We start from the raw sequence: 19,956 nt of genomic DNA, 5'->3' as shown, positions 1-19,956 counted from the left end.
TCTACTTCAGTGTGTTCATTTTTTCAAATTCTCAAATGATTTCCTCCCCCCCACTTTTTTTCTCTAATCTGTCAAACCACTTTCAATACCCAGACCAAAACACACATAGGATCTAGCATCATCTATTCGATTTGTGTGTGTGTGTGTTTCATTTTTCATTTTAATATTTTCATTTTAATTTATTTTCATTTCAATTTTTCTACCTCATTAATTCCTTTTCTCCCTTCAAAATGACAAAACGAAGGAATTCACCCCAAAACAAAGCACGAAGAAATGACAGCCAGGGATTTAACCAACACAGATGCAAGCAAGATGTCTGAACCAGAATTTAGAATCACGATAATAAGGATACTAGCTGGAGTCGAAAATAGATTAGAATCCCTTTCTGCAGAGATAAAAGAAGTAAAAAATAGCCAGAATGAAATTAAAAATGCTAGAACTGAGCTGCAACCATGGATGGACACAGCGGTGGCAAGGATGGACGAGGCAGAACAGAGAATCAGCGATATAGAGGACAAACTTATAGAGAATACCGAAGCAGAAAAAAAGAGGGAGATTAAGGCAAAAGAGCATGATTTAAGAATTAGAGAAATCAGTGACTCATTAAAAAGGAACAATATCAGAATCATAGAGGTCCCAGAAGAGGAAGAGAGAGAAATAGGGGTAGAAGGGTTATGTGAGCAAATCATAGCAGAAAACTTTTCTAACCTGGGGAAAGACACAGACATCAAAATCCAGGAAGCACAGAGGACCCCCATTAGATTCAACAAAAACCGACCATCAACAAGGCATATCATAGTCAAATTCACAAAATACTCAGGCAAGGAGAGAATCCTGAAAGCAGCAAGGGTAAAAGTCCCTAACATGCAAGGGAAGACAGATCAGGTTTGCAGCAGACCTATCCACAGAAACTTGGCAGACCAGAAAGGAGTGGTGGGATATATTCAGTGTGCTGAATCAGAAAAATATGCAGCCAAGAATTCTTTATCCAGCAAGGCTGTCATTCAAAATAGAAGGAGAGATAAAAAGTTTCCCAGACAAACAAAAATTAAAGGAGTTTGTGACCACTAAACCAGCCCTGCAAGAAATTTTAAGGGGGACTTTCTGAGGGGAGAAAAGATGAAAATATATACATAAAAAATTGGGGTGTTTCCTATTGTCTATTATATCCAAATAAAGATGTTAAAAATTGGCCAATTTGAAGTTGATATAGCTTACTTATAAAATATAACACAGCACATCTTGAAAGAGAAAATGCATTGTTTTAAATATTGAGCCCTTTATTGACTACACTGTGGAACATAGTATCTTGAAATGAAACATTAGTGGGTTTTGTTTTGTTGACATTTTCATTTATTCAACTGAAAAAAAAGTCAGGAAATTCATCTGATGACCAGTAGTAAACTACCAGTAAATTAGAGCAAATACAGAGACCAGTCTTTGTTTGGACTGATATTCAATAAACTGGTCAAAAAAGGCTTTCTTTTTGTAGAATCATGACGTATTAACAGTCACCAAATAGCACTGGGCTAGGAATTCTCTAGAAATAATTAATGGTTTTCATTTTACACATGTAATAGTCACAAAACATAGATGGCTTACATGAACTCATCATATTGGCCCATCCTAAATTGCTCTAAGATTCAGAGAAATGGCTATTCTTTCATATGTTGTGCAAAACTTTCCCTAAATATCTGCTCATGCTCAATAAAACTGACATGTCACCCAAACATTCTTTAATCTCACTGCGACATATAAATGGACACATCCATCATACACACATGTATAATTAGGTGACTCAAGGAATATGCAAAGATGGCAAGAAACCATTCAATTCTTTGGTTATGCTCTACTGACAAATATATATTTCTTGGCAACTAGCCAATCGGTTTTGGAAATAATATTGGACCATGACCCAATAAAGTCTAACAACCTATCCCTTGCTTTACATGCACCATTAGGTCCTGTCACCAATCACCAGTCATCTCCCTAGGGCATACACTCCTTTCTTTGGAAGCATGAAATGCCCCTAGATAACTCTGCCCTTCTCCAGAGAAACACATTTTCCACTCAACTGCAAGTCTTGATTCAAAGCTAAAATTAATGCAGGCAGGCAATTTAGGTCTCTTAGAAAACTTCTTAGAAATGACAAATGTATGTGATGTTAAAGCCATCCAATATGTCTGCATGCTGCCTTATTAAATTACAAACACCTGGCTTATTTATACAATGTATCCAATGGCTTACAGATTAGGATCCTAGAAATAATACATGTCTTATAGCAAAAAATATACATATAATAATCCACCTATAGTTTATATAAATGATGAAATGTTTCTGAATATATCTATATATCTATATATGTACACATATATACTCTGTGTGTATTTGAAGAATCAGCACACAAATACCGCAGTCCTTCATTGGCTCTTCCACTTCAGTGTCAAAGACACCAGATTTCAAAGTCTTAGGAGCAGAACAAAGGTCACCGCTGAGGACAAAGAACTGGCTTGATGCACCTTCCCTTGTGAAGGACCAGGTTGGCGGGACAGTGGCAACCTGCGATGCACGGCTTATTGCATGGACCGATCTCATTCCAGTTGTCGCAGGTCTTGGCACATCCCGGGCCACAGGTATCATACACAGCTCCATGCTTACACTGGGTGGCTGAGAAAAGGAGACACGGGTGAGACGTGGAGAAAGAGCCACGTAGATTCAACCTCGGCCCAATGCCATTCTGCAGGCTCATGTCACCCACTGCACTGGCTCGTCCAAATAGCAAACATCCAACGTTCCTCAAACACTCTGGGAATCACCTGCCCTTGAAAAAACAACATCAAAGATCCACCTTCTGGGCTAGTGATCTTCAAAGTAAAATAAAATGGAAAGCTTTTTACTCCCAGGGAAGACAAACTACCCATTAGTGACGCTACCGGGAAGTCTATGAGGTTATTTGGTTATTGAGAACAGTATGAAAAATCAACTCCAAATTGTGCTTAGGGCTATCAAGTTGTGATAAATAGGAATATTTTGTGCAGCCCCATCAATATTCAAATACACAGAATTACACATACAGGAAAAAAAAAACCCTACCAAGCTTACTGGAAATACACGACATATTTTAATCATAGTGATCAATTTGAGGCAAATTAAAGCAAGAGTGGGGTAAAACCAAATAGGGAAAAATGAGACAAGTGACTGGAGAGAGGGAAGTAGGTGGCTGTCTGGCCACAGAGAATACAAAAATGACAAGCTAGCCAAATCATAACCAATTTGTCATCTTTGTTTGCTTAGAGCTAGAATGATTTTGACAATATTCTAAGAGTTCCTGAAAACCCATGAATAGATTTGTCAGGAAAACAAACATTCTGGAAGTTGTATGACATACAAATTTTCCCATCTGAGTTATTTCCAGTGACAAAGAGGCCACCCTTTATTCTCATGAGTAGGAATGTTGACACGTGTAGGGATTTAGAAGAAGGACTTTCCAAGAATACCAATAACAATCTAACCTTCATTTGAAGTCGCTCCAAACAAATTTAATAACAATGGAAGAGTATCAGTTTAAACACCTCTATTATAGCTTATGCAGTTTGCAAAATAATACCTTGCAAAGATTGGAAAGAATGTAATTGTAAAACTGAAAAATAGGACTGGTTTTCAAGCAAGTGGGCCTTATATTGAATCTTTCAAATTATATAGAGTTATCACAGAACATTCATGTTTGACCACATCTAACTTACAATAAGGCTCCTCAAATACCCATTACACTAGTTAAACACAAATGAGAAAAGGGGTGCTGTGTAAAGAGTAGTCAATTATCACTCACAAGTTCTTCCATATTATTAAAAACCTGAACTGTATGAAACACAGAATTTTGAGAGACATCTGAGTGAAACCTACTTTATAATACTTGGCTCTATAATTATCATTTTTCTGTATAGATTCTAATTTCCATATTAAGCTTTGGCATTTCTATCCTTGTCCTAGTTGCCTAAGCTGTTAAATAAACTAAACTGTTACCAACCACCTGTTTTGAACAAAGCCACTGTATATGATGCTTTCTTGGTAGAGATACATGACATGATATACCAATAGAGGGATGGGTTACGGGAAGCTATTGCCAGCCAATTATATTGAAACATCAAATGTAGTCTTATTGGTTCTATGCCTGACTTACTCTCCCCTTTTTGAGGTGTTTTCTCAAAGGTAACTTCCTATCCAAAACAGTAGCCTCACATTCTCGATTCCTTTTCCATATTTTTCTTCTTTATACATATCACTACCATTTCTATCATTTGTAACATGTTTATTCTGTCTTCCCTCACTAGAATATACACTCCTTCAGGGCACAGTTTTCATCGAGTCTCCTACTGCATCGCTAGCTCCTAAAGGGCGTTAGGTATGGAAGCCAGCAATACATACTTGCTGAAAAAAAAAAAAAAACAAATGAGTTATGAAACAGATCTAACTACACCAGAGAGCGGATTGGACACTTTCCATTTGCCCCTCTAGACCTACTCTCTTTATTTCTTGAACCTGCTCTATGTCTGTGCTCTGTGTTGATCTCTAGGGATGATTTCAACTGGCTCACTTTTGAATGGTGAACACTAGTTGGCAATTGGAGGAAAGGAGAAGAGTGAGGTCCAGTTGCTGATTTCCTTAGCCCTCTCCTTCTGGCATCACTGCGGGCCACTGCACCCCTCAAACAAATGCCACTGTTCCTAATGAGTAGTTTTTATACTCTACAGAGCTCTCTCTGTCCCCATTTTCTGACAGTCAACCCCTCCCTTGCTTCCTTAGGCCCAGGAATGATAACAGCCTCTCTGTTATGACACAGGGTATGATATAATAAAAAATAAATATTTAGTCTTTGTCCCCGGTTCCTGGCACATAGCTCCTAAAGTTCATGGACTCTCTAGAGCATTAAGGGTCTATTGTATGCTAATGACATGACTGGTGGCTAGGGGACCCTAGATAGCTTCAGGATGTGACTGGTCACCAGAAAGACCAAGGCATGATTAGAGGGCTGGAGCTTTCAGCCCCACCACCCAATCTCCAGGAAGGGGAGAAGGGGAGGATGTTGAGTTAATCACCAGTGGCCAACGATTCCATCAATCGTGCCTGCATAATGAAACCCTTATAAAAACTCCTAAATGACTAACAACAAGGTTCAGAAAACTTCAGAGCTGAAGAACATATCAGAGTACTGGGAGGGTGGTGGGACCGAAACTCCTATGTCAGGACCCTTCTGTCCCTTGTTGTATGCACTTCTTCGTCTATTCAATGGTATCCTTTATAATAAACCAGTAATAGTAAACACAGTGTTTTCCAGAGGTTAGTGAAGTAGTCTAGAAAACTGTTAAGTCTGAAAGGGAAGGGGGATAGTAAGAACACCTCCCTCCCCCTGCTTTGCAGCCAAGGCACACAGAAGTGAGGTTAACCTGAGGACCCATTACTTGCAACTGGCATCTGAAGCGAGGGCAGTCTTGTGACACTGAGCCCTTAAGCCTGTGCAGCCTTGGGCTAATTCTGTGTAGTGTCAGAATTGAATTGAATTGCAGGGCATCCAGTTGGTCTCTGAAACTTTGGAGAATTGGTTGATATGAGAAAAAAGCCCCACACATCTGGTATCAAAATATTGTGAGGAAGAACAGCTCATTTCCAGGGCCCTGGGCTTTTCTTTGTTATTTTCCTACATCCTACTTAATCCTTTATAAGACATCCATCTATTAAACTTACTTCCATTAGTAAGTTTGAGTGTGCCATTTGTTTTCTGCCTGGATCCCAAATGATACAGTAGATAAGTAAAAACTTAGTATTACTCATTAATGCTACATTCCCTAACATCACCTCTACAGTGTAACTGTATTAAGTTGCTTCGGCTTTTCACAATTTAATCATATTTCTTACGCTACCAGGAACTGCCTGTAGCAAAGTCAGTCCTGAGACCTAAGCTCTGCCTTGATCTAGAGCCATCACCTAGCTTGGTGAATGTTAATACACCCACCCCAACTTCCCCTGTTCTAGACACTCCCCAACCTTTTCTCCCACCTCTCTTACCTGGGTGAGCTGTCCCTTGACTGTATTCACAGAGCACCCACTGCCCACCTCCATTTCTGCGTTTGCAACATGAAATTATAATCCTCTCTCCAGCTTAATCTAGGCTACGAGAGGGAAAGGCTATTTTGTTTCTCTATTTTCAGCAGTAGTGTGGTGTTTAACGTGTAGTAGGTACTTAGAGGACCCGCATCGATATATGGATGAGTGAGTGGGTAGATCAACATAACTATTCCTTTAAATCTTGCTTGCTTTTTGGATAATCTTTTGGCTTTTGATAGATCCCTTCAAAGTTGTTTTTTTTTGTTTTGCTTTTTGTTTTTTGCTTTTCAGTGGCTAACAGAATACCCTACACATTGTATATGCCTAATAATTTGGAAACATCCTAGCTGAATACCATATTCACACACAACAACTATATCCATGTGTTGTTATGTTTCCGTGGAACAATGGTGTTCAAAACTGAAAATCAGTTTCATCAGGGAACTTCCCGATACCTGACAACCCCCTTAAAAAACCTAGCCCAGGTTATTTTAATATGCAGTCAGAATTGAGAACTAATCCTATAAACAACCCTCACATTCATACTTCAGTCACAGTAGAGACTCGTGTCTTTTTAGCAAATGAGAAGGCAACTATTTCCAAAGGGGAGGTAAGTGCACAATGGAAGCTCCTACTGTTTCCCATCATCTTGCACCTAAAACCCTACTGGAGCCCATCCTCAGCCTCAGAGTGCCCACCCTTCCTCATCGATGATTTTAGGTCATCTGCACAAGCACCCTTAACTCATCTCCCCACTGCCCCTGCTCCACATCTGCACCCATCCTTGATTGGCCATTCCTGTTTTCTGACCCATCTCCTCCAGGAACTTGCTCTATTCTTTGTCCTTCTCATTGAACATTAATCTCTGTTGGCTCCGCTTCCAAATATTACCAACATTTTCAGATCAACACTAATCTTTGACAAAAAAAGATTTCTTATCAGACTTACTTTCTTCTTCCTTTTACCTCCAAACTTCATAAAAGACTTCACAGTCATTATATCCAATTCCTCTGCAATTAATCAACATGGGTGATCTGTCTTTCTTTCTCACCTACCACTTTACTGAAGCAGTTCCCACCAACATTTTCAGTCATGACTATATCCACCGGCATCCCCATTCTCCTATAACCTCTCCACAAAAATATTTGGCCTTATTGTCTACTTTATCTTTGGACATTGAATTCTCCAGGCTCTTCTGCTAACACTTGGAGAACACCTCTCTCTTGGGCTTCCTTGCCTACTCCCCTGGCATTACAAGTTCCGATGACCTCCAAGACTCTTCCCCTTACCTTGTTTTGTCTTCTCTCTATCAGTTACTACAGTTTCATCTCTAATTTCTAGTTCTGATTCTCTTCCCAATCTATCTTATCATTTTCCAAGTCTTAATTCAAATGGCACCTCCTCCAAGTAGCTTCCTGGATCTCCCCCAGAATGTCCTTCCTCCCTCTGCACCCCACAGCACTTTTCACATTACAGTTATTTATTTGTTTTAATCCCCCATCTCCAGTGCAGCTGTAGTTCTTAATCAGAGAAGCTTATAAGAGTCCCCTGAGGATCTTTTAAAAGATATTTCTCAGCCCCATTCCCTGAAGATTTTTGCTCTCATTCTGCATTGGGGCCCAAGTAGCTGTAGATTTTTAAATTCCAGGGGTCACTAGGACAATCATCCCCGGTGGAAGAGGGTAACCTGCCAAGGCCCAGGCTCCTGTGGGCAGAGTCCCTTCTACCATGACCCAAAGTTCTGGCACAGGGCCAAGCACACAGGAGCAGCTTATTAAATGTTAGTGCCTGTTGGAGGATGACTTAATCTTAATGATGCTCCATCCATCATCTCATTTCCCAGTGTGGATTACATTTGGCTGGCCTTGAGTTCATTTTCCACTCAGCTGCTTCCAGAAAGCCTCTTTGAACTCACTTCACCCTCCAGATACTTTGTTTCCCTTGAAACCGTGCAGAGATCACTTGCAGTACAAAAACTTGATAGAATTTCCTCTTTCCTACCCATGTTCTTTCCTTTCCCCACATTCTCTCATAGACACAAGCTCTCCCATGTCTCATCCTCTCTCTGACCTCTCAATTCTTCCTTCTGGCTCTACCACTTAACTTCCTGATGCTCTGCTGTGACATTTCACCTTTGGCCAACTGAACACTGATTATTTCTCTCACGATCTACGGGGAGAAAGTAGAACGTAGAAAATGCAGAACCACTAGGGGGGAAAAAAGGTCTTTTCTCATTGAACAAACACCATTGCCATTTCCATTTCAATTAATAAACATGTCCTGCGTATCTGCCACGTGGCTGGCATTCTCTTAGGCCAAGGAATCAAGTGTGAATCAGGTATCATCTCTGACCTCCCATTACAGGAGCCTGGGTTTACCACCGAACAGGTAAAGGTGGCCCATAAACAGATTTTTTTTAATGTTTATTTATTTTTGAGACAGAGAAAGACAGAGTATGAATGGGGGAAGGTCAGAGAGAGGGAGACACAGAATCTGAAGCAGGCTCCAGGCTCTGAGCTGTCAGCACAGAGCCCGACGCAGGGCTCGAACTCACGGACTGTGAGATCATGACCTGAGCCGAAGTCGGATGCCCAACCAACCGAGCCACCCAGGCACCCCTAAACAGATTCTTAATAAAATGCAAGATGCACTATATCAGATCATGAGAGCAAAGTACCATGGAGGAGTAAGAGAGAGACATCAACTTGAGGTTGAGGGGATGTCAGCATCTAGGAAGACCTCAGAGAACAGAGCCCACTTAGGTCTTAAAAGGTGAGTAGCAGCTGTCAGACAGACTGTGGTGGGAAGAGCTCCCCAGGCAGAGAGACGGCAAGTGTGGGATGCGGGCAACAATAAACTGCCCGGCTCCATCAGGGGAAGGGGGTCTCAATTTGGTAGGTGGGAGCACGGAATTTGAGGAGGGAGAGATGGGGAGACAAAGGCAGACAAGTAGGCAGGGGCTGTGAATCTAGGCAAGGGGGAGTCTTGGAAGGGTTTTAGCTAAGGGATGCCATGATTAGATTTGCCTTCAAATTGATCATCAACTGTTACATGATTCTAGAAAGTGAATACTGACTCCGACCCTGTTTGACTCTTCTGTGAATTCAATGTTTTTTTTCCATATATATAAAAGACAAAAGATATATTATTTTCAACCGATTAAGCATCTGGCTCTGGATTTCAGCTCAGGTCATGCTCTCACGGTTGGTGGGTTTGAGCCCCATGTCAGGAGTACTAAGAGTGTGGTCTGCTTGGGATTCTCTCTCTCCTTCTCTTTCTGCCCCCTCCCTCTCTTTCTAAAAACAAATAAATAAACTTAAACAAATAAAAAGATAAAAATAAAACCTAACTGTGACCAATTTGAACATATGCATTTAAAGAAGGATTCATCTGGTTAAATAATTTAAAAAAGAAAAACCAGCCAACTACCAAAGTGATTAGGGTTGGCATGCATTTGTTCTCTAGGGGACACACAAGCAGACACTGTGTAATGTGTCCAAGCAGCATTATGTGTTACTTCATGCGGTAACTCAGAAAAGCGCTGGGTGTTAGCTTTATCAATAAATTCAATAAGCACGGCTCTGTGCCCTCTGGAACCCCGCTGCCTCCATATCCCCTACTGAGTGTTGAAGATCCCCGTACTGACTTTATCTCCTAATCCTTTACAGGAGGCACCCAGTTGGCCAAGGAGAAGCTCACTGTGTATAATTAAAGCCGTTGCTACAGCAAAGGGCTAGAAGCACCTGGAATTTATAGAGACAGAGGAAAACCTGCTCATAGAACCCAGCAGGCTATCTGATGTGCTATAGAAAGACACACGCCACTTTGAGTATCCCAGATGCTTTTCCACTTATAAAATGCATTACTGAAAGTGCACTGACAATTAGTGTGGGCTACAGGGAGGTGTCAGGAAATCTGCCGAGAATGGCCAGGTAAGATGCGAGGGCAAGAGCATAACAAAGTTACGGTCAGAGACTACCAACTGACAACTATCAGTGATAAGGCACAAATGAATAGAAATCGGAAAGACCTACATAACAAATATTTGAATAAATTAGTTGATGCTTATGTAAATATGCAAATAAATATATACTCATATTTGACTATATTTTTCCACAGTGCTCTTGCTGGTCTGTTTCCATAAGGATTAACTACAGAGGCTGTGAGGCAAATTTACCTGGGTTTCATTCCCAACCTACTCATTTTCTAGCTCTGTGGCTTGCAGCAAATCACTTAAATATTCCAAGCCTCAATGTCCTTATCCGTAAAGTGTGGGTAATAGAATGCTACCATATAGATTATAATGCAGAATTAACAACATAAAATGTCATAAAAGTGCTAGTGTAGTCCTTGGGGCAAAGGAAGTGCTTAGAAAATGGTGAATGTTAATATAAACGGTCATTATTAAACTTTTATTCTAGACCTTTATGATGGTCCTTTGCATAGTATATTATATTCAGTAATTCACATGCTAAGCTTGAGCTCCGTCAGTCCTTTTTGCCACACGCAGTGGGCATACGCTTTGTGCTAGTAGTCATGATAGTGCTAAAATCCAGGCTACGTTTGGAAATGTCACTTGCTCATTCAGAGTTTCTTGCCTGGCTGGCTTCTTATTTGTTCAACCTCCAAGCTTTTTACTCTGGAAAATTTCTCTTCTCTGTATTAAGTGCCCTTACGTGCTGTCATAAGTCAAAAAGATCTGGGAGCTAAAAATAAGTAAAGGGTACTCTTATAGTCTTCAATATTCCAGATCAATTGGAAATGAATCCACTGAAAGATGCTGCATGTCTCCGTAAATTTATTTTTCATGTGCCAACTGTCAACCTGTGCAAGTTCATAGTGTGTGTGTGTGTGTGTGTGTGTGTGTGTGTGTGTATTTGTGTAAAGGTTCCCCTGCAACTGCACAGAGTTATACTTCACTCAGATGGCTCCATTAATTTTAAGTGGTAAATGAAATCTTTCGAGAGCCATATTCCTCGTCCATTAGAAAAGTAATTTTAGCTCCTGAGATTTGGTCCCTGAAATCAAGGGGAATGCATAGTCCTCAAATGGTGCACTCAGACGGTGCTAAGTATAGCTGTGGGCTGGGAAGAGAGGACTCCTATATTCTGTATCTAATATAAGCTTTACCACAGCACCACCACAGCTAATGAAGTTTATAAGTTTCTGCAGAGCCCTAAATTACAGCAGGATGGATGGATGGGACGTGGCTCCGTATAGCTCAGTCTTTTTCTGATAGATTCAAGGGAAGGAGGACTCAAAGGAGAGAAAGCGAGCTAGGAATATTCAAGGTGTACTAAAAGGACCTGGTCCCACAAAAACATCCCTTTTACTATGCTACCCCACACTGATGCATTAGGTGAGAGGTAAGCCATTCCGTCTTACTTTTTAGGATCCTCAACCACACCATGTTATTGAGATAGGGAACCTGAAGGACTCCATAAAAATCTACTTTTTGCTCCCTTTCCTTCTTCTATTCTTGCTAGGACCTGCACCCCTGCCCTACACATGCCTTACTTTATGTCCTCCTTGTAAGGGATGAGGAGTTAATGATTTCTTTGGAATCTTTCAACACAATAGATAATACCTAAGGAATGATAGGGTGAAGCCATCATGTTCATATTCCGGATCACTGGCACTAGACATCTTGAGGATGCCAAGGTCCCCTGGCTTCAGGGGATACATGACTTATGATGGATATCAGGACACTGTCCTTGTTCTGACCAGTTCCCGTATGCCCAAGAGGACATGTGCAGCAGACCACAATCATCAATAAAAACTCCAGACCCCTAGCAAAGATGAGATTCATCTTCTACTTCCTTTCTGAGTCTCCCGGATGCTCTGTCTGTATCTGCTGTCTCTGTATCTTCAATAAACTCTGCTCTCACTTTCTGCTGGCTTGAGTTTGCTTTCCATCCTGTGTGAAGCCAAGGACCTTCTTGGCTGGCCCTGCAGGACCCCCCTCTGCATCCTCGGACCCAGTCCACCAGTATCACTGTGAGTTATTTTTATCAAATCAATACTCCTTTCATAAGGGCAACATTGATAGACATTCTTGCTGTAGAAAGTGAACTCAGATACAAAGACTGGACTTGGGTTTGCAGAGAAGAGAGCAAATTCCAAAATGGAAGTTAGAAGTAGGTAAAAGGGCTTAGTGCTTTTCATGGACACAGACAAGTGATTTTGTCAAGGGGCAGGTTGGAGAAGTTTTAGTAACCCCCAAATACCTGTCATCCTACTCCCTCAAAGCCACCCAAGTAGGAATAAAAATTAACTCAGTGGTTTCAACTCTGGCTACAAGTCAGAATTACCTGAGAAGTTTTAAAAGCTATATAAGGCCAATTAAAACAGGATATCTGGGCATAGGTTTCTTTTTTATCTTGTAAACTCCCTGGTGACTCCAATGCCCAGCCAGACTGAGACTCACTGGTCTGAGTAAACAAGATGGCCACTCAATGAAAACACAGCCTCAAGGCAATCCTTCTTGACCTCTCTTCCAACCAGGTGACCTCCACCAATATAGACATTCTGGAGTTAGCAGTGCCAAGAACTGCCTTTTTTCTAATATCAGAGCTAAGGTTATTAGGATTAGTGTAGAATTAGTGCAACCCGCCTGTGTCTTCATTCCAGGCAAATCTGGCCCTTTTCGGAAAAATGTCTGCCAACCCTTGAAGTAAGTGACAAATACTCAGCCATCTCCTCTCCAGATCTAATTAGCAGCAGTAGCTTCTATGCGGTAGACACTCTTTCAGATGTTTCACATACATATCACTGATGCGTATCATTCTGCGTCACAGATATTGTAAAATTCCAAAATATATCGGGAATCTCTCTTCTTCTCTCCTCATATACTGCCTCCATCTTAATCCAAGTCACCATTGTTTGCTCACCACCACACTCCTGCCTGGTCACCTGCTTTCAGTTTGCCCCGGCCAATCTATTCTCTACACAGCAGCCTGGACACAGGGTGATGTTTAGAAAGCAGAATGAGGCTTGCTCAAAGTCCATCAGTGGCTTCCACTACTCTTGGAATAAAGGCTACCACCCTCCCAAGACCTGCAAAGCCCTGCACGATCCAGCTCCTGTTTCTACTCCACCCCCGTTTTATGCTTCTTTCCCCTGCCCACCATGCTTGAGCCACACTGACTCCCTTCCAGTTCGAGAGCATGCTATTTTATTCCTGCTTTATGGTCATAAAATATGTTTCTTCTGCATAGAATTCTTGCCCTAACTCCCTTCAATCCTTCAAGGCTCCTATCATCACCACAGAGAAGCCCTCCCTTGTCACCATCTAAATAGCCACCCATTCCCTCTCCATTTGTCTTTTGTTGCTCTGCCTTGTTTGTTTCCTACATCACACTTAACATACTTAGCCAGTATTTTCTTGCAGAGTTACTATTTTCACCTGGTTCTCCTTTTGGACTGCCAGCACCTCAGTGACAAGGGCTTCATCTCTTAAGCTACCAGAGTACTCACTGTGTTCAGCACAATGCCCAGCACGTAGACACTTTGTAAGAAATATTTCTTGAATGAACAAAGAAGTCCATTTTACAGATATCCAATAAGCTAATTAACTTGCCTGAGATCAAAGGACTATAACAAGTATTATAAAAATCTATCTCTCAGAGGCAAAAGAATATTCTGCTAGGGTTTAACAATCTCTCCCTTTCTCTCTCTCTCTCTCTCTCTCTCTCTCACACACACACACACACACACACACACACACACACACACACTTATCCTGAAGACCTTAAATGACTGTAATCATCATGAATATTCTTTGCACCACATATAACCTTAGCCACAGCTGTGATTGTCCGTGTGCTAAGTACATCCAGCTGATAGCTTGAGGTTGAGAGGATTTTGCAACAGTGGAAATCCTTACATTGTTCAAATGTGCTTGTCACAAAGCATTTCTCTTAAGTGCTTTCTATCCTGCCTAGTGGGAAGCCCTTGTGTTTTATCAAGTTGCAATCCAGTTGGACTACTGATGGAATTTACCTTTGGCCAAGGGGGAATGTGGCCGTTCGTATCAGCGAGTCTCTTTCATTGCTATTTTGGGGATTGTAGTGAACTTCTGATGGATGGGTCCACCAGGAATTTCTCACCTGCACAGTTCTGCTGAGGCTCCCAGTGGACACTGATGCCTTCTCTCTGGCAGGCCCGGGTATATGCCAGAAATGACTCGCAGTAACAGTTTTTATGGACTGGACATTCACACATGTCTGTCACACAGGACCTAAGGAACCCAACAGAAAGAAATGAACATGTAAAAATATCAAATTATCAAACACCCTAAACGTGACTTGCAGGAAGGGGTAGGTAAGTGGGATGTCAAACATTGATTGACCATGAAAGTTTGCTAATTTAGGTTGGAAATCCAAAAATGGCATAAAAGTTCTTCATGAAACCTTATTGGGTACCTCTGAAGAAGGTGATATTAGGTTCCCTTTCTTCTAGAGGATTGTCCAGTAGAACTTTCTGCAAAGACGGAAATGTGCTATAATCTCCACTGTCCAAAGTAGTCTCCATGACCAACATCTGTTGAGCACTTGGGATGTATCTAGTGTGTGTGAGGAACCAAATTTTTTATTTGATTTAATCTTAATTGACTGGGATGCGAATAATCAATATGTCTAGCGGTTGGCCATGTTGGAAAGGCAGCTCTTAGACTACAGTCATCATTCAAAGTGCTGCCATTTTGTGAATAGCTCTAATACAAGAATAATAGTTTCTACTACAATATAACCAAAATAGTGCCCAGTATGATAAAAGTATAAGATCCCAGGGCTTTCTGAAGACATACAATTAAGATTCGCTTTGGCAATATCTTAGAATCTTAGTCTCTTGAGAAATACTGATGCTCATTCTTTAGAATGTGGGGTGACAAATTCCAAATAAAGCAAAACGTCCAGGCCTCGAATTAGACCGAAAGATAAAGAAGGTTGAGCCAAGGTCTTCATAGCTTAAGTTTAATTTTTTTTAATGTTTATTTATTTTTGAGAGAGACAGAGATAGAGCATGAGTGGGGGAGGGGCAGAGAGAGAGGGAGACACAGAATTAGAAGCAGGTTCCAGGCTCTGAGCTGTCAGCACAGAGCCCGAACGTGGGGCTCGAACTCACAGACCGTGAGGTCATGACCTGAGTTGAAGTCAGACGCCCAACTGACTGAGCCACCCAAGCGCCGGTAGCTTAAGTTCAAATGTGGAAATGATGGGCCAGGACATGAAGAGAACTGAAATAGGCTTCAACATAAACCAACAAATTTTCAAGCGTGTCGACCGCAAAGACACAGTGATGACCTTACATTGGTGTGCAGTATTATCGTTTACAAAATGCTTCCACATGCAGTCTGTCACTGAGTGCTACACAGGACAAAGCACAGTCCCTATTTTGTAAATAAACAGGTCATTTTACAAATGAATACATGGGCCCAAAGTCACGTTAAAAAGAGGCAAAAGGGTGGACTAAATCACATCCCCTGAGACTACTGCTCTTCCTGTTATTCCACAGGACCACCTTCATCTTCACCTTCCAGCAAGTTTACTCCCTAACAATTCTGACTTAACAGTAATGCAAGAAGCCCTCAAGATTAAGAACGTGAAGCTGCCCTTATTTTTTTCATGACCCTTGCCAGCAAAACCTCTTCCTTGCAGAACCAAATTCAAGGCTGAAAGCAAAAACAATTAATGATAATACTCAAGATTACAAACAGCACGGATGATCTTGAAAAGTGACCAGATAATGATAATCCACTGTGAATATGCCAGCATTTTCTCTTGGCATGGGACGTGTGTACACATCTGATTACAGAGAGCGGCCAGCTAGCTGTGTGTAAGGGCTGGAGCGCTGCCTGCTCCAAACAAGAATTAAATGGCAGAAACCATATTAAAGAATCAATAGACTCACTGTCTCCCTGCAAAGGTATTACAGCCCAACTCTCGAGGACATAGCCTTGGAAATATGAACTAACAGGGACAAAAGAGGAACCGAACTGAAACCTAAGGAGCCTTCTCCATGTCATCAAGTGAGAGATTATTTGGTGACTGATGACTTAAGACAGAAAATTATTTAATGACTGATACAGGACAGGAAAACAGATCTCTCTCTTCTCCGGAATAATCAAGACTGTGTATCTTCATACCTCCTCCCACGTGCATTACAGAAATCCCATGGAATCCTGCTCACTAGAAAACCCTTTCTGGTACCCGACACCGCACTGTGCCTTTAAATTTGTGCAGAGCCTCCAGGCTTCTGACAAAGGCAAACGAAAGCCTGTTCTTAAAATGACGACGGCCTCTAAATGTCTGACTATGAACCCTCCTGAACGCCACGATTGCGATTGCCTTTGTTGTTTTGATTTTTATTTCAGACCAACCCACACCCGTCACATTCCGGCACAGACTTCACATTACGGCCACATTTGGGCTGCTGGTGCTGACCTCTCAGCCCACCTCTGCTTCACTCCCAGGACTTCTCTCATCCACCCTCTTCCCTGGCCCATAGGGTGCGGGTCCCTTTCTCTGGCATGACTCCCACTGATGTGACGGGGATAGAGCGGGCGCCGAGGGGGCCTGGTGGAATGACGGTCCTTGTGTGGGAAGGAGGTGGTCTCCACACGAGGAAACGTGTCCCCCGATTTGAAAAAGCATCTAACGTGACTCTGTAAAATTGTATGGACAGTAAACAAAATTTAATTTGGGTGAGGGAAGTGAATGTTTTCCTTCTTTTTTATTTCTACCGGTTGTCTTAGGAAGCTATTTATACAATTTAAAATAAATTGCGGGCAGCTACATCCAATTCATGGAGACTGTTGGGAGAAAATGAGGTAGGCACGCATTTAATGTTGAAGCACACATTTACTAATCACTGCATATAAGTATTCCACCTCCACAATATGCCACTCACTACGCAGATGCAGTGAACAATGTATCTGCCCTTTAAAACTAAGGACGACTCGAGCTTATTCTATTACTTGGCACTCATGAGGAACAACATTTGAGGAAAAAGCATGTGTCAAAGCCACCCATCGCTTGAAATATTTCACATATATTTAAAGGCTTGAGAGATGTGTTTTGTCACGGAAGTTAAAACTACAAGATGTCTTTTTTTCACTTGTCAAGCTGATGAGTTTTATACACAAAATTGTACCCAGGGTTTGTGAAAGAATGGAGAAATAGATGGTCCCTACTCGGTGGGGTATGTAATTGTTAGCTCTCACATCGGGCATTTTGCCGTCGTCAGCTCTTACGCGGACTGTCTCATCTAGTCCACGCGGCAATGGGACGTGAGGCAGGTCTTATTACTGGCCCACTTAACATCTGGGGAGACTGCAGCTTGGAGGTGTTGGCTTGCTCAAGGTCACACGGCTGATGACAGATCTGGATCTGCAAAACCAGGACTGTACTTCAGGGCCTTCTCATCTCAACACCCATAGTAATAACGACGACTGCATTAGAAGATCTTTCTAGGGGACAATTGGGCAATACTTATACATAGCCCTAAGAAAGTTCCTCCCTTTGGCAGGGAAATTCCGCACCCAAGAAAATAGTAATGCATGTGGACAAAGATTCTATAGACGGGGGTTTTCATCATAATGCTATTTGAAATAAAAAGGAAGGCAGGAAGATGGCCTCTAATAAATTGCCTATATATTGCCTAAATTGCCTATAATAGAGGCCTAGTTAAATACATTTAGGTGACCTCTATATCCTGAAGACATTGCAATGATGTTCTGGAAATACATTTTAAGATACGAGGAAACACGGAGGAAATATTGACTGAAAAAGAGCAAAACTGTGTTTCAGTATTGCGTGAAAACAAGTAAGAAAACAAAAGTAACTGAAAACAGATACGACCAAATGTTCACAGCGGTCTCTAAGTGGTAGAATTGTGGCTGTTTTTATTTTCTTCATATGCGAATTTTCTATAATAAACACATATCACTTTTCTAAAATGATAAATCAACAAAAAGAGTAACATGAGACATATTAATATTTCAATCAGAATTTACGGACTAGAGTGAGAAAATAAAGAATAAGGAATGGGAGGAAATTAAAATATCCATTTGTAGGTCTTAGTTGCTGAATATTTCTCCAGCTAACACTTTCTAGTCTGTATTGGTCTGTGCCTCCGACTCAGGTGTTGATTCTATTCACCGTGTGTTATTCTCAGACTCCCACCTCATTGGTCTACTGATGCTATGGACTTGACATCCAGATGGATGGAATGGATAATGGGATAATTAGGTATGCTTCTGCTGGAAGGAATTTATTAAGAAGAAGGAACTTATTAAGAGAAGCAAGCATCCTCAAATGCACTTCAAATTTCAGGGTTGGGCAAAGCAATTGTTATTCAAGTGTTCAATTTGCGTTTATCACACTTAATAGTTCAGTATGAGAAAAAAATCTAATTTATGACACAGTGGAATTGAATTTTTATATGTTAATGGAAGATTGTTGTTCTTTCCCTAGTCCGTGTGCACCAATACTGCGCATTTATATTCATGTTATAGGATGTGTAGGAGAATTTTATCACTCTTAGTAGTTAGTAAGATTTATGGCTTTGGTTTCCCTGCTTTCATGGCATTATTCTGTCCCAGTTATGTTCTGTTCGATGTTGAGCTCCTGGTCAGGAAACACAGCTGCCCGGCGCTCCAGGGGGAAAACACAGGTTGCATTACAATAGAGCTTTTCCAGGAAAGCTCTACAGGTAATACAGAATAAAGGCCCGCCTATGCAAGCCCTTTAAAGCAGGCTTTCTGTCACAGGAGCTTATGAATGTATCTAGAAATGATGTTCTGATTTATCCACCCTGCTCCTGGCACCTTTCCTGACAGCAGAGAGGTACAGGCAGGATTCTTGTTCCTTGGGGCACACGTAGCTGTGCAATGCAGCGACATGGAGACAGGATGCCAAGGGGCACGGCAGGGTGCTCCCGAGCTGGTGCCGTGCCGGGCAGCACTTTGTCACACACCAGCTGACCCCTTCTCTAATTATTTCATGTACGGTTGTCGTGTCTCAATAAGACTCTTCAAAGGCCTCTCCTCACTGTGTCCAGCACAATACTGTCAGAACCCACCTGGGGTCAGTTCCCTCCCTGAGACCCAGCTTATCATAATTTACCTGCAGGGAAGCTTGCATCGTCTTCTCCCCTCCATTAGGTCACAACCACTGCCTCGTGCAAAGCTCTAGAAAGAAGCCACTAGCCACACGGAGCTGTTTAAGTGGAAATTTACATTAACTACGAGGAAATAAAATTTTCAATTCACTTCCTTAGTCACGTTTCAGGTGTTCAATGGCCATGTGTGGCTAGTGGCCACCATGCTGGACGGTGCTGATCTACACAAGTTCCGTCATGGCAGAAGGTTCTAATGGATGGTGCAGCTCCATCTGTGTTGGGAAACCATTCCCGCTCTCCTCAGAGAGGTTTGTAGATGTAGTGATACCAAGATCACGCTCACTCCTACTCTTACTGGGCACCTACAGAGAAAGTTCAAATTCAAGGTCCCTGGCGATCTAGATCATCCCTTTTTCCTCCCCACCCATTCTTTTACCTGGGCATAGGCAATGTCTCATTAACCCTCAGGCTTCCTTCCACCTAGCCATTCCTGCCTTGAATGTGCTTCCTTCTCTTCCCCACTGGAAGAATCTGATGTCTATCCTTTAACATTCAGTTCAGCTGCTCCATGGCGCTTCCTGACTGGCCCAAGAAAAGTTAGCCCCTTCCTATTGGGTCCTATCCCCTCTACATCTTTATCCTAGCACATACCCTCTGAATCCTAATTACCACTTCCTCTGTGCGGGGGAACTGTATCTCGTTCATCCAGCCAAACAGTGCTTTGAACAGGCAGCT

At 41.8% G+C, this 19,956-nt stretch overlaps 1 protein-coding gene across 4 annotated transcripts in view; it reads right to left on the bottom strand.

Annotated features, from left to right (window-relative positions):
- Positions 1-1,255: 1,255 nt before the first annotated feature.
- BMPER (BMP binding endothelial regulator) overlaps positions 1,256-19,956 on the bottom strand; it is a 251,830-nt gene continuing 233,129 nt past the window's right edge. For all 4 annotated transcript variants that reach the window (XM_045052595.1, XM_006929299.5, XM_019825682.3 and 1 more), the window contains 2 exons: positions 14,211-14,341; positions 1,256-2,667 (listed from right to left, as the gene is read on the bottom strand). In XM_045052595.1, coding sequence (XP_044908530.1) covers positions 2,486-2,667; positions 14,211-14,341 — 313 coding nt within the window. In that variant the 3' untranslated portion in view covers positions 1,256-2,485. The remainder of the gene's footprint in view (positions 2,668-14,210; positions 14,342-19,956) is intronic.

This window comes from Felis catus, chromosome A2, assembly GCF_018350175.1.
Source record: "Felis catus isolate Fca126 chromosome A2, F.catus_Fca126_mat1.0, whole genome shotgun sequence".
Taxonomy (NCBI): domain Eukaryota; kingdom Metazoa; phylum Chordata; class Mammalia; order Carnivora; family Felidae; genus Felis; species Felis catus.
Note: the sequence above shows the minus strand (reverse complement) of the source record. Positions and strands in the feature narration are given on the sequence as shown.